The 16,057-nt window shown below is 36.7% G+C and overlaps 1 protein-coding gene across 1 annotated transcript; it reads right to left on the bottom strand.

Annotated features, from left to right (window-relative positions):
• Nucleotides 1–8,678: 8,678 nt before the first annotated feature.
• LOC126380415 (uncharacterized) lies at nt 8,679–11,758 on the bottom strand. Its single transcript, XM_050029802.1, has 2 exons — nt 11,297–11,758; nt 8,679–11,006 (listed from the first exon to the last, which is right to left on the bottom strand). Exons 1-2 carry the CDS (start codon nt 11,756–11,758, stop codon nt 8,679–8,681), a joined length of 2,790 nt encoding a protein of 929 aa, XP_049885759.1.
• Nucleotides 11,759–16,057: the final 4,299 nt, after the last annotated feature.

Raw genomic sequence — 16,057 nt, 5'->3', positions numbered from 1 at the left:
CTAGTGGAATCAAGTAGGCTAGGCTAAAATAAGAATATTCTTCTTGAGCCGCAAATATTTTATATAACACAGGTAAATATTTCTAATAAGAAACTCAAGTTGTATTACTCAAGTAATTGCAGTCGGAGGCAAACATCCAGGAGTCGTAGTACACACTTAAACATGAATCTGATGCCACCGACTGCAATTACTTTTAAGTAAAATAGGATTTCTATTACCTACACAGTCTACTTTAGTCATTTTGTTTTCCTGTTGTTGATTCGTTGTTTACGCAGTCAAGTTGTTTTTTTATTTATTCCAAGAAGTGTAGTGATTTTAGCGAATTGTGGCGAATCACTTTTTCCTATGCATAATTATTAGCCAAATTCGTTACTCCGTGGTCCAGTGGTTGAGCGTTGTGCTCACGATCCGAAGGTCCCGAGTTCGAATCCCGGTGGGGACAAATCACAAAAATCATTTGTCCAAAAAGTAAAAAGATCCGTGCTTCGGAAGGCACGTTAAGCCGTTGGCCCCGGTTATTACTTACTGATGTAAGTGCGTAATCGTTACATGAGTCATGTCAGGGGCGTATGGCAGATCAGTAATAACCCTCAGGGGTCGATGGGGTTGGTAATTAACCTCCGAATCCACATGATAGAAGAAGGAGAAGCCAAATAATTACAAAATAACTTGAATTATGAAGTGGGGAACATAATAATGTACTTTTGTGCATTAGTAACGATAAGTGCTTACCATAGCCTGGCGGAAATACTGTTTTTTATTATGATTAACCAATTAGGTCACATTTTTCATACATACAAGATTGTTTTACGTTTTCGACAAGGTACAGTGACGTCAATAGCAAACAAAATGGTTTATATAATTGAAATCGATTAAAAAATCATTATTAGAACAGTGATTTTCCGGGCCCGGAATAAATCGAAGCAATCTTAAATCTTCAACACCCTTTTTCAAAGGAAGTCATCTTAATAGTAAATTAATAATTTAAAAAGTACAGTACTGGAGCTCCGGATGCTAATAATTGAAATCCCTAGATTACAGTATCTCATCTTAAATCCCTTTACTTTGCCAGCTATGTTTATGTTAACTATTTTCATTTGAAGAGAAGCTTCTATATTTAGACACGTAATTAGCTTTGCGATAAACCTTAAGTATCGGTGGAAAGGTGAACATCTCTTATACATGTACTTATTAGCTTTCATGAAAGGTTTGCGTTAAATATTCATAGGAACAGGGTCCAACGTGTGACATTATCGGTCGATCGCGTATGGGCCCTACATCGCGGGCGATGAACAAATTGATTTCGCCCATTACGCCTGCCACGTCACGTACTTCCTTTCTACTTTCACCTTTCCCTAGTTAACGTTTAACGACAGTTATTCCGGCAAGTAACTCGGCGGTTATATCGCTCGTACCTGTTTGCCTGACTTACGCTGATAGCTATAATTGTCTACTTTTACGATAGGGTTGTCGGTCCGTTTTAGTTTATTAGACAATGGGGTACTTACTTAGTTTGCTTAGTTAAATAAAATATGATTGTGGCAACCAGGTAATAAAATTAAGTGTCTAAAAGTATTAAAAATAGTCACATTATTAAAAACAAACGCCTAGAAATACCCTTCTCCGTGCACGCTCAGTACATTGTCATACGTTTGTTTTTCCTGCAGAACGCGCCGGTTAACGCGCCGCGCGTCCCTGTACGCGGCCGTAGAATTCCGTTTTTGACAGATCTCCGCTCCGTGTTAGTGGATTCTGGCCACAATACTTACGTCTGCGTCTGTTTTGATATTATAACGTGACGCGTAATATTTTTTCGTTATGACAATTTTCTCACAATGTTTCTCTAAAATATGACGATGTGATAAGACGAATTGAGTTTTACGCTCATCATGAGCCGTATACTTTAACAACAAGTCGCCAGGAAACCCACGTGAACTTGCGACACGATCGACGTCAAGTTATGTGCACGTATACGTCATACCGTGGAGTCAGTACATTTTTAATGCTCTCTAAAAGTGCAGTGATAAAATTATCAATCTGCCGCGTCCTCAGTGGAACTAGCAATATGTCAGCCAATACGTGCAAGGAAAATATTGTTTCAATCACCGGTAACTGCAATACATTTGAGTGAATATCGACTTTATTCGATACCAAATATTAAAAGTTTTAAAATTACACCTTTATTGCGTGTCATCACAGCACGAGATATTTCATAATAAATGTGTTTTTATTCTCATTTGTCGTCATCACAGATCGATAAGCAATATAGCAATAAGAATTTTAATTTCGGTTTGTAAAGTTTAATATAACATAAATATTAGTTACATGCTTGTAATTTTATCTGCGGTTCGTGAGATGTTAAATTATTTAAACAAACTTTCCGCGGTTATTTGAAGTGCCACTTCCTAATAAAGATGAATAGTCTTTCCCAAAATCCCAGAGGCGATAGCGACTTTCGCTGAGATTGCACGAAGTGGACAAAATCACAACGAGCTCTTGGAATGTGAATTATCACGTTTTCTTTTATTTTACTGTGATGTTAGCCTGGATTATGTTGACCTGTGTTCCCCGAGGTCTGAGAAGAGAGAGTGGTGTGGCAGGAACGAAGCTGTATTAATTTTATAAAGCTCAGATGGTACCACTGAATAAATACACGCTATAAAAAGTTTAGCAACACTTGGAAATACTTCTATTTATGTATAATACTCATTGAGCGTTTAATTTTTAATTCGTTTTCGATCGTCGTGGAGATCCTTGGGGGAGGCCTATGCCCAACAGTGGGCGTCGTACGGCTGATGATGATGATACATACATACTCCGCCACGCTGCTGCACTGTGGGTTGGTGGAGGTGTTTGGGCTAGTAGCCCGGTGATTTTTATTCAAATACTGAAATATTAATTTATATCAACCTTTTCATGCTACGGATTTACGCAACTTTCTAACAATTTTGTAAAGGGTTAGTTGCCAATTCGAAAGTTAGGGGTCGGTGATCTACTTCACTGAAAATTTGTTATTGTGTAGTAGAGGGCTCATCCAGATTACCTTGCGTCGGAAAATGTGTTTAAAACGAACAATTTTCTCAGATTTATATTTTGGGTATTGTGTAAGGTATGTAGTAACTTTCCCATGTGAAGTGTGGAGGAGCAATGTGATTTTATTCGTTGTAGGTAAAACTATAACGGCTTCAACCAAGTTTGTCGCGGGCATTTAGCTCTCTTGGGACATGCGTTTGGTTTACTAAGTAAAATGGAACGTTAGGTACGCCTATTTCTGATTGATCTATCGGCGCACGTCTTGTACCGCCGCTCTCTTCTTCTTTTCGAGGGTTCGACGGAACCTCAAGCAAAATATCTCGTAAAGTAATTACATATATCTTCTTACGTGAAAATGACAAATATTTGACCAATTATTTTTAGTTTTTAAGCAGTAACTTATTATCAAAGAAGCTCACTATTTTAATACCTTTAGATAGATAGATAGATAGATAAAATACTTTATTGAGCACAATGGACACAAAATACAGAGATAAGGACAACATATACAGAAAAGCACAACAGGCGGCCTTAGGAGTAAAGTTAAACATTAAATTTCGAACTTATACAGCAGATTGAGTGACAATTAGATAAATAATCAATTTTATATTCAGTAGTTCTAAAAACTAACCCATCCAGACGAAAGTCGGGAAATACTAACGTCTATTAATAAGAGAAGAGAAGGTCAAGAAAAATACTTCATAAATACGATTTAAATATATCGTTGAGATATTGTGCATTTGTAAAATTACCCCAGGTACGGGACTTTGGTTACACTCATGTGTATTGCATTTGTTCGCATTTGTTCCCTGCAGGTCACCATTAGGTCAAGTGGTGGGGTAATAAACTACACACGCCACTCTCTGCTCCCAGTAGCTTTGCTGAAAACATTGCAAAGGAAGCCACGGTCTATTGTGTACGTCTTCCGTAACAACAGCTTCCTACTTCTAAATATTTGAATACGTGCCGATACAGCAATCGAAGTTAATTAAATCACAAGTATTTACATTTACATTTTTAAAAGCCTTCGTTCTCTTAATATTATATTCTCAAAATATTACATTCGCAAAACATTACATTCGCAAAATATTATATTCTCAATATATTATCTTTTGTATAATGAAGTACAAAAGTATCATGCCCGACGCGCTGCAGAACCGAGGCAGCCCCAATATCACCCTGAACGCATTATTGTACAGGATGCGGAGGTCGCTGTAACATCGCTTAGTGTAGTTCGCCCACAGGCTAGGGTGTATAGTGATGTACAATACGCACGAAAGAGTGTAATTTTAACCTCTGGTGTACATCGCGCAAACCTGCGGGCTATCATATTAGCCCTTACAGACAGCGTCCTCCGCTCCCGCTCAATATCCGCATTGACACTGAGGTGGGCAGTAACTATGTGCCCCAGATACTTAAACTGGCTTTTCCATGTTAAACCGTGGCCACCTGCATACTTCTCACAAACCCGCATCAGTCTTCTCAAGCCGCAGATCGCTATAGAAAGTTAATTGATTTTTTTTTCGTTACTAGAGAATGATTATTTTTACATATTTTCTGATTCATTGTACAGGTAATATTTTGAGAATATAATATTTTGCGAACGTAATGTTTTGCGAATGAGAATATAATATTATGAGAACAAAGGCTTTTGTAAGCGACTGTTTATGTATTTTACAATATCTTCTCACTTCTCTTCAGAATCTCTCATATTTACGTATCTACATGCTTTCGTTCAGTCTCAATTATGACGTAATGTATTTACTTACTTACAGAAAAATACTGCATCAATTTTAATATGCCTTTAAATTTCCAATTTGCTACAATATTTTATTTTGCTCGCACTGCATTTCAGAAGGGCGTACATTGTACATTTCTGGTTTACTTGTTTTCGAGTTTTTTGTTTTATTAAACAACATCAAAGAATTGTTAATTATTTTAATGAATCAATAAGTGATTAAATGACCAAAACTACGTATTTACTCACTCTGCGTGAATAACATAAGCTTTTTTATGTGCTAAAAGCGTTGCCCGAATTAGAAATTTTCATATTGTAATTATTGTGTGAATATGTATAATGGATATGCTGTACTATCCCGCTATATCAGATATTAATATTAAATATCTCCTCTACCCAAAAAATGCCTAAAAGAGTTGCTTCAGAACAAGGACACCTATAGTACTCATAGTTTTTCTTTTTTCTAAAGTACTTACTTATATGTTATGTATTCTACGTTTCTATACTCAATTTATATTGATGCATCTATCCAGAGATATCTAATTAACTTTACTTATATACACCTCAAGTCCACCGTCCCGTGTATTACATGTTTCAGCTAACATTACAAATACGTATTATCTCTCTATCTATCCAATTCACTTTAAATAAATACATATTAGGTGTAATAAGAGTGTTAGGTACTTATAATATATTATATTGTTTTGTTTGAACTCTTTAAAACATCGTTCATGTTGTTTTAAAGCGTATTAGATAGGTAATAAATAATGACAATATCTAAGTCGTATTCGTCACATTCGAAAATATGTACGTCAAATTGAATAAAACATCACTTCATTTTACTGAGACCACTTACCTCCTACATACAATTCCCTGGGCCATTATTTTGTATGTAAACTTAAAGCGTTGGCGGTTTCTAATTCAAATAAGTCTTTCATGTATAATGTATGACTTTATGAATCATTTAAGCCATATACTGTTTATTTACATTAACTTGAATAGTTAATGTCTATTAGAAATGTATTAATCACATTAATCATCCCAACTCGATGAATATTGCTAGTGAAGTGTTAAATACTCATTTAGGTTAAGATATAAATTCTCCTTATTTCCATCATTGCCGTTAATCGAATAGAAATACTAATTTTTCCTTACTATATTTTATATAAGTATAACAAAAATATCCTATATTCATTTCACTACTGGGCAGAGGCCTCCTCTCAATCAACCGGATGGGGTATGGAGCATACTCCACCACGCTGCTACACTGCGGGTTGGTTGAAGGGAGCGTTGGGCTACTTCTTATAACGAAGGACTTAAACATCTGTTTCACTATGGGCTCCTAGACAAGTTGCAAACGATTACGCGTTGCGCCGGTGTAATTGAATAAAATGTATGGGACCTTATGTCAACCATACATATTTTATGCCTCCTCTACACAATCGACGATTACAGATGACCACGATCGTGTAGAGGGCATACTCGGCTGACTCGCCAATAATCGTATATGATCGCTTGCAATCGGTTTTGTTCGTGCACTCCTAAAATCATCTGTAGTCGCCGGTAATGTAAAAAAACTAACCACCAACTAGCCTAATTGGAAATAGTAGTTTATGTTATGCAACGTTATGTTTATACAATTTCAAAACAACCCATACCTACTCTACTGTATTTTCTCTGAACATTATATTCTTAGGTTTTAATTAAATTGTTTGCGAGGGCAGGGTAAAAATATTGATCATTGTAATTTCATTTTGTCTTCATACTTGTTTACATTTGCCGAGAAAATTAAATAGAGGAAAGACAGTATCCTACAAAGTACGTAACATTGAAGATTTAATTAGTTATCTAATGCCTACGCGATCCTTCAAATAGACACTGAGTAATCAAGCTGTCTTATGATAAAAAAATGTAAGTATATTTCATTTCTAGATAATATAACATTTTGTCAGAATTATCGGTGGCTATGTTATTGTAGCGTAAGTTGAGAAGCTCTAAATTTAAAATATACTGGTTAATTTAAAATGAATTCAATTTGAAAAAAGTACCTAATTACTTCTTGTATAATAACACGTGTTGTTACTGGTTGTAAGTATTGTATTTATTCATCACTAGCTCACGTTGTCTGAACTTTACGAAAGAACGCAAAGAATTCTTGTTTGCTCTGACAGATTTATTATTCTTTGTTGTTTGTTTTAAGCGTCTTCTGAACTATTTAAAAAGACCTTCGGTACATCATATAAATAGTTTACAATTGTCTTGTTTCGTGAAGTAGGCTATCAGAAGGCTTAGCCAATTTGCAAATGTTCATTATATCTGTACTCTCTGGCTCTATGCGCGAATTGAGATGCCTCGCAGGTGTACACAACGTTTTGTAACGCAAGATATTGATTTGATTTTAGATAGCAATTTTAGATTATACAGGGTGTTAGTGACATTGTAACGAATACTAAGGGGGATGATTCAGACCAGGATTCTGAGTTAACATCAAGTGGAATTTTCCGTCGTAACGAATACTGAGGGGGATGATTCAGACCATGATTCTGAGTCGATATCAAGTAGAATTTCCTGTCGGAAAATTCATGAAAATTTTAGTGCATTTTTACATTCCATACTTTTGCGACGGAAAAATCACTTGATATCAGCTCAGAATCATGATCTGAATCATCCCTCAAAGTTTTCGTTACGATGTCACTAATCCCTGTGTAGAATCATTTGTCACTTGGCTAGACCCTCTGGAGTGCCAACAGAGATTTAATGTTTGGCTGGTCTGATGCGTGGATCAACGTTCTTTGTCGAGATTACCGTGTACTTATTTGCTCTTGTTTTAATCTCCTGCGAGATGGCTCGCCGTCTTATTGCATGGTTGGACTTCAATGCTCGACTCTATTTTGCCTCTGCGATGTCGGTTGCTTTGTACGGTCTTCAATACAAGTTGATGAAATCAGTTTACGTTTGTAGATATCGCCGCCTATAAAGTGACCTAAGAAGCTAGTAAATAGCTTAATCGCGACGACAGAACAGTTATGATAACAATTATGCACTTACTAGACTTTCATGTTGATTATGATATCTTCATTCATCTGTTCCCAGTTCAGCCAGGTTAACATAGATTCTGCTTCGCTTATCGGTCTGATATCGTTACCTGTTAACATAAATTATAATATGATTCCTTCTGCATGGAATCACCAAGTACCTCTGTCTATCTTGAGAAACACAATAATTATAAGTTACTTTGTCTATCTTGCAATTCGTGGTCACCACATAGCGTGGTATGTCTAACACAATGTAGACTGGCTTCGGGCAACACCCACTCCACCTGATATATCAATATCGGCGGACAATGCCATGACCCGGTCGAACAGAAACCGCAATGGAGTCCATATTGAACAACTTACAATAGATCCAAAGGCTCACCTGTATAACACCAACACCATATGTGAGATACAAGTTGGCTGTATACCACGTTACAGCCTGAGACAGTCATCTTCCCCGGGGGAAACCCAATGATGAACATTGGGTGAACCACATTTATAATAAGCATTGCAAATAAGTACTGCATACAAGCACCGACAGATCCATACATCTACCTCCAGTGTATGTCTCTTAGACAAAGTAACATCTAGGGATATAGCACCAATAAGAACCATGGAGTAATAAACTACTAAGAAACTATTCTAAGGTACTTAGCTTTCAATACATATCTGGACTCCCTCTTTCAACACATATTAATTTCACATCTCAAAATTATATCTTCACGTGGGAAGTTTGAACTTGTGAAAAACAGTTAGGTAACCATAGCAACTAGATAACGATATCAGAGACAACTTACCATAGACTAATCAGTATTGCTATATTACAATATGTACATCTCGCGGAAACGCCGCGACACTCCCGCCGGGAACAATTAGAGTTGTAAGGTAATCATTAAATTGCGTGTCCATTCCCTTATCTTTTGAAGGGCTCGAACCGCTGCAGTCCGTCTTGGTCTATTTATTTCAGGTTGTTGTTCCAATGATTCATTGTCCATTATTTTATCATCATCATTTATTAACTCATTAAGTCTGTTATCATTCTCATTTTCATTCTCAGTCACTGCCGTTTTATTTGTCACATTCAAAATATCATAAGTTCTTTCTATGTCTTCAGCATTTGTAGTTTTATTGTTGTTGCATGTATCTATATGTATATCATCTACGTCTTCTGTCGCAACATCAGGTGTATTCACTGACTGATCCGAAGGCAACCAAAGGGGTTCTGAATTCTTGGTAGTATCTTGAGGTACTGGATCATATTGTTCCTCATCTTCGGCTTCCAGAGGATACAAGTGCGCAATAGATCGCGTAAAGATAGAGTTTCCTACTTTAACTTGAGCTACTCTAACCAATCCATCAGAGCCTTTGATCAAAGAGATAATTTTCCCGACTTTCCAACCTTCACGGTTTTTATCTCCTTTGATTTGAACTATCTGGCCTTCTTGCGGATTTAACTTAGAAGTCACACGTGGTTGTTTAAGCGAGTGATTATATCTCTCACGTAGACTTGGTAAGTAGCGATTTTGAAACATTTCTTCGAACTCTTGTAGTATTGTACGAGCCTTCTTCCATCCTTTAATTAAGTTGGTCTTCGATAATGTACCTTGTATTGGTAGTCCATTCTGCGCGGTCTCCATTATGAGACATCTGCCAGGTTGAAGAAAATCAGATGGTTTCAAAATAAACTCTAGTTCTGCATCAACAGAGGTTAAAGGTCGCGTGTTTAATACAGCTTCTATTTCTTTTACTATCGTTGACAGTTGACTATCATTCAATAGGTGTTTTTGTAGTGTTCTACGCATACAATGTTTTACTAGTCCTACTAGTCGTTCATAGAAAGCTCCAAACCAAGGCGCAAGTTCGGGTATAAATCGCCATTTTATCTTATTTTGAACACAGTATGGTTTAGACACTATGTCAGATATCAATTTGAAGTGTAAGGCATTGTCAGAAGTAATAAGTTCTGGTACTCCTCTAGTAGAACACATTCGCCTAAAAGCGGATAGTCCTTCTTCAGCTGATAAATCTTGCACAACTTCTAAGTGTATAGCTCTAACTGCAAGGCATGTAAATAGACATATCCATCTTTTGCTGGTACCTGTCTCTGTTTTGACCAATACAGGTCCTAAATAATCTACTCCAGTAAACGTAAAGGCTTTGCTATAATTAACCCTTTCATATGGCAACGCAGGTGTGGGTGGTAGTTTGAAGGGTCCACCGCCATGCTTCGAACAACGTGGACATTTCTTTAAGATCTTCAAAACTTGTCTCTTGCCTTGCGGTATCCAGTAGGTTTGCCGAATTATACTTAGTGTATGACTAGCACCAACGTGGTAGTTCCTTTCATGTGTATCTTTGATTACTTTATTGGTAAAGTTACAATCCTTAGGTATTATCATAGGATACCTCTTATCAAATGACCAGTTGGCATTCCTAAACCTGCCCTTGCATCGTAAGATACCATCTACATCCTTGAACAATCCAAGGTTACGACTGAGACTTGTTTCTTTACCGTTCACTTCCTCTTTAAAATATTCTGACTGTATTTTTCTAATTTCTTCCAGTGTATTATGTGAGTCAGTTTCTATTCCTCGTTCCATTAACTGGTGGTCGTCATGAGAGTTATCTTCATTCTCTACAACCATTGACTCAGGGATCTTATCTTGTACATCATCAGTACTCGTCAGATCCTCCCCAATCAAAAAAATTGTATCACTCCTTGTATGTGTAGGCCAAGTATTCGGATCTTGAAGTAGAAAGTCTGGTCCTGTCAACCACTTTCTTCCGTCTTCGATAGAATTCGTTGGTCTAGTAGCTGCATCAGCTGGATTAAGTTCTGACGGTACGTATCTGACAATCAAGTTTTTATTACGTTTTATCTCTTCGATCCTCCTTGACACAAATGGAGTCAATAGCTTATTCGAGTTGAACCAATCAATGACAATCTGACTATCAGTCCATAGCACTTGCTTGCTTACATTCAAATTAATGAATTTAGTTACATATCGTATCAGACGACTTCCAATTAATGCTCCAAGTAACTCCAGACGTGGTATTTTCAAATGTTCTTGATCTTTGATTGGCACGAGACGAGATTTGCCAATCACAAAACTCTTCTCATCTTCTCCAACTACATAAACCACTGCTGCATAAGCTCTGGTTAAAGAGTCCGTAAAGCAATGTATTTCACAGTCGTTACTCTGCGCATTTTTCAGGTAAGTAACATCTATGTAGACTTACTTCCTCAATTTCATTCAAATGTTGTTTGATGTCAACCCATTTATCAACAATATCTTTGGGTAATGGTGAGTCCCATTTTATTTTCATTTTCCATAAATCTTGTAAAAGTAATTTAGAATTATATACAGATGCAACGCTTTTTAGGATACTTTTCTTAGTGTTTATTTTGAAGTCCCTTAGGACATAATGCTTTATTATGTCCAAATTGTCCACAATATTGGCAATTTTTCTTTTTATTGCAGTAACGTACTAAGTGACCAGTTTTAAAACAGCTAAAACATCTATTTCTGGCTTTTAATTTTGCTTTCCTTTCATCAATTGCAGTAACTTTATTACATTCACCTTTGTGATCTCCATCACAAAATACACATGACCATTTCTCCTTTTTGCCTCCATGAAATTTATTATTTCTTTCTCCATTAGAATCGAATTTCCTTTTAGTTGGTTTATTATTTGGTCTTGAATTCCAAGAAGACGATCTAGGATTCGCAGTGTTCCATTGCCTCTTATAGTGATTTGTTCCATTAGAGTTATAATTTGTTCTTGGATTATTGGCCTCGTTCACATGTAATGTTTCCACCGTATATGGTGATGTCTCGTTTGAAGTATTCACTTGAGTAACTCTGTTCGCTTCTTCCTTCGCTGATATTACTATGGAGAGTTGTTTTAATATCTCTTCTATCGAGTTTGTTGCCTCAGCATCCAATCTCATTTTGATTTCGTAAATAATATCAGTAGGAAATTTTTCCATAATAAGGTATTGAATCTGATTGGTATTAGTATTTTCCTTCATAGACTGAAGTATTCTAAGGTGCCTTGAGACTTCGTCTAAGGTTTGTCGACTCTCTTGTATATTTCCAGCTCTTTTAATCATGGTAAGTGCCTTATGGTGAGCATATATGATCTCACTGTCTTTCCCATATCTTGCTTTTAAGGTATCAACTGCAAGTTTATAACTACGGTTTGTTGTATCAAATCCATCTACAAGTCTTGCCGCATCTCCCTTGAGAGAGCTCTTGAGATAAAGCAGCTTGTCCACATCATTTAAATTTCTTCGTCTTATATTAGACGTGAACTGATCCCAAAATGAATGCCATTCGAGCAGATTTCCGCTGAATTCGGGTAATTTCAAATCCGGTAACTTGCTATAACTTGATGATTTATTAACTTCTGTCGAGGTTGAAGGTTGATCCGCTTGAATTTTCAGCTTGGCGTCCAACTCTGCCAAGACTTCTTCTCCTTGTAATTGATAAGTAGTGAAATCTGATATCTCATCAGGGTCAGGGTTATTGCATATTTTGAAATAGTTATATAGTTCACATGTAAAGCGTGACAATATGGCTGTAAGTTTAGTTTTTATAATTTGTGCCTTTTCTAGATTATGTTGATTTATTGAGATCTTACAAAGGCAGTGACCTTGATCAGTTAAGTTCCTTATTTCTTGGACAAATTTGGATAACCTGTTTATCAGTATTTCTTCCATTGTTAGACATGAATTCCTTATATCCGTTTTGGTAACAACCAGTAGGTAGGTAGGTATATTTGCCGCGTACCCACAGCTGCAATCGAGCTGGATCAGTATTCGACTATCCACTCATAACCGCTTATTATAAGTTTCCAATAAACTGCGGTGTTCACCTGTTAATAATAACGTAAAACATTGTAGACTATGACCGTTTTTCTTACAAAGATTCCCGACAAAATCATAATTATTTCAGTCGATTCTGTATAACTTGTTTACACTGAACGGAATCAAGCCAACTAGAAATCTAATTCAATACATACTTATTGAATATACACAACTTATCGAAATTACACTATTATCTTCAAACTAAAAGATATTTCTTTTCACGTAGATCGACCTAAACTTTCAATTGTTTTTCAAAACAAATGAAGTTAGCTTTGTTCGTAAGTATCAAGACTTCGTTATCATATAAGAAAAGTAAAAAATCTCAAAATTAGCAAGCGAAAACTAATAAAATGATTTACAATAATACTCACCAGTGTATGACACACAAAATTAATCACTTTAAATAAGTTGACACTAATTATTAACAGATTTTATAGAATTTTTCACTTCCAACACCTCCGTATAGAAACCACAAAGGACAAAAATAAAAATGTCCGCCATTGCTCTTATGTTGGTAAACCTGCGGTCAGCCGAGAAAATGTCTGATGGATATTTTCTTTTTAAATATTACTTACGTTACAAACACGTAATAATCTTAAACTTAAATTAGCTTAAAATTAATAACAATATTTACTCTTAATAATACCAGCTTATTTCAGAGATAAAGATATTCATAGTCGTACATACTTTCAGCGGAACATTCGCCATGTTGGTAATACGCACGTTCACGCAAACCGTGCTTATTCCAGTACATTTTGATTTCTGACAAATATTTGGAATTAAATATATATGTGTGACTTAATTCCAAACATAGTATAAAAATACTAATAACAATATTAACATCAAGCATATCATGGGACGGACCTTATTAGCTAGTTAGCTAAGAAATACACTTCTCATCAAAAAAATCGAAACACTTCCGTTTTCATTGTTTCTGTCCGAATTTAACACAAAAAAGAATTCATACGATGAAAAAAAATACATAAATGTATAGCTGGCAGTTTGGCCATTACAGTAATAAGCGAAAATTCTAAATTCAAAATTAGAATTTCATTTGTTTATCTTATAAACGAAATGAATCACTGTTTTGAGACAAATGTGTGTTTAGGGTTGGAGTACATTTAGCGTTTAAAAACTAAAAATTGGCGCCTATCCTTAAACTTTTTGTTTTTTATTTTAATACTGTGACTTTGGGACGTCTGAAAAAAGGTTTTTTTTCTAAAACGTATGGATACTTCGCCCACAGAAGCCGCCCAAGTTGTGGCATTGCTGGATTCTGGCCTTAGTCAGCGTGTTGTGGCTGCAAGACTGCATCTAAGCCTGTCATCTGTTCATAGAGTCTATAAACGTTATCGGGAGACTGGTTTGTTCACGCGCCGTTCAGGATCTGGCAGGAATCGGGTCACTTCTGAGCGAGATGATCGATTTATTGTAACAACTTCTTTAAGAAATCGACGCCTTAACGCTTTTCAACTGCAGCAGCGGCTTCGTGTTGTACGAAGGGTGGCTGTAAGTGACTCTACAATTAGAAGAAGGTTGAAGGATCGTAGACTGGTACCGCATAAGCCAGCAAATGGGCCGAAATTAACTGCAGACCATCGAAGAGCGCGCCTTAACTTTGCACGTGAGCACCTAAATTGGTCATACCTACAGTGGAGCAAAGTTCTCTTTTCTGATGAGTGTAAAATTATGCTGTATGGTAACGACGGAAGGAACAAGGTCTACAGAAGAGACGGAGAAAGCTATGCACAATGCTACATTGAAGAAAAGGTCAGCTATGGTGGCGGTTCGTGGACGGTTTGGGGAGGAATCAGCGCCGACGGTAAGACAGAGCTTGCTTTCGTGTCTGGGCCACGTCTGCCTGCACTAAACTGTCATCGGTACGTCGAAGAGTGTCTCGAGCCTCATGTGATGCCCTATGCACATTTTATTGGCAACGGCTTCATATTCATGCACGACAATGCTAGGGCTCACACCGCGGGCGTCGTACGAGATTATCTTAACGAAGTCGATATCTCTATTATGGAATGGCCAGCAAGAAGCCCGGACATGAATCCCATTGAACATCTGTGGGATGAATTAAAGAGACGAATTCGAGCAAGAGATCCTGCCCCAGAAACACTTAGCCAGCTGCAAGATGCAATCCAAGAGGAATGGGACAATATACCACAGCATGTGATCGTGACTCTCATCCGATCGATGAAGAACCGTATGGAAGCAGTAATTAGAGCTCGGGGAGGGAATACAAGTTATTAAATAAACGTTTTTTAGCTTTTTTTTTCATTTACGTGTGTTGTTTTATCCATTTCCTTTATACTCCATACGGAATAAAAATGACTCATTTAACAAAATACGAAACCTATGAAAAATTCATTTAAATTTAGAACATTAACATTAAGATTTGATAAGCTCATATTACTCACTATTAAACGACATTTAACATTTATTCCTAAATGTACACATTTTTCTGATAATCCTGACAAAACGTAAACTTGCAAGGTGTTTCGATTTTTTTGATGAGAAGTGTAGTTGTTCACGTACTATTTCAGTTTGTTTAGTTACTTGACCTGGCAACAGATGGCGTTATGAGTCACAACTTTCAATTATTTTATAAAAAATTTAAAGTTTTCAGTAATGTTAGTGCATAATTGTATCATATTCATTTCGGATTCAACCCAATATATCTAAACATAAACTATCCCAGCATCTCCACCAAATATCGCCGCCTATAAAGTGACCTAAGAAGCTAGTAAATAGCTTAATCGCGACGACAGAACAGTTATGATAACAATTATGCACTTACTAGACTTTCATGTTGATTATGATATCTTCATTCATCTGTTCCCAGTTCAGCCAGGTTAACATAGATTCTGCTTCGCTTATCGGTCTGATATCGTTACCTGTTAACATAAATTATAATATGATTCCTTCTGCATGGAATCACCAAGTACCTCTGTCTATCTTGAGAAACACAATAATTATAAGTTACTTTGTCTATCTTGCAATTCGTGGTCACCACATAGCGTGGTATGTCTAACACAATGTAGACTGGCTTCGGGCAACACCCACTCCACCTGATATATCAATATCGGCGGACAATGCCATGACCCGGTCGAACAGAAACCGCAATGGAGTCCATATTGAACAACTTACAATAGATCCAAAGGCTCACCTGTATAACACCAACACCATATGTGAGATACAAGTTGGCTGTATACCACGTTACAGCCTGAGACAGTCATCTTCCCCGGGGGAAACCCAATGATGAACATTGGGTGAACCACATTTATAATAAGCATTGCAAATAAGTCCTGCATACAAGCACCGACAGATCCATACATCTACCTCCAGTGTATGTCTCTTAGACAAAGTAACATCTAG

The sequence above is a fragment of the Pectinophora gossypiella genome, chromosome Z (genome assembly GCF_024362695.1).
Source record: "Pectinophora gossypiella chromosome Z, ilPecGoss1.1, whole genome shotgun sequence".
NCBI lineage: Eukaryota > Metazoa > Arthropoda > Insecta > Lepidoptera > Gelechiidae > Pectinophora > Pectinophora gossypiella.
Note: the sequence above shows the minus strand (reverse complement) of the source record. Positions and strands in the feature narration are given on the sequence as shown.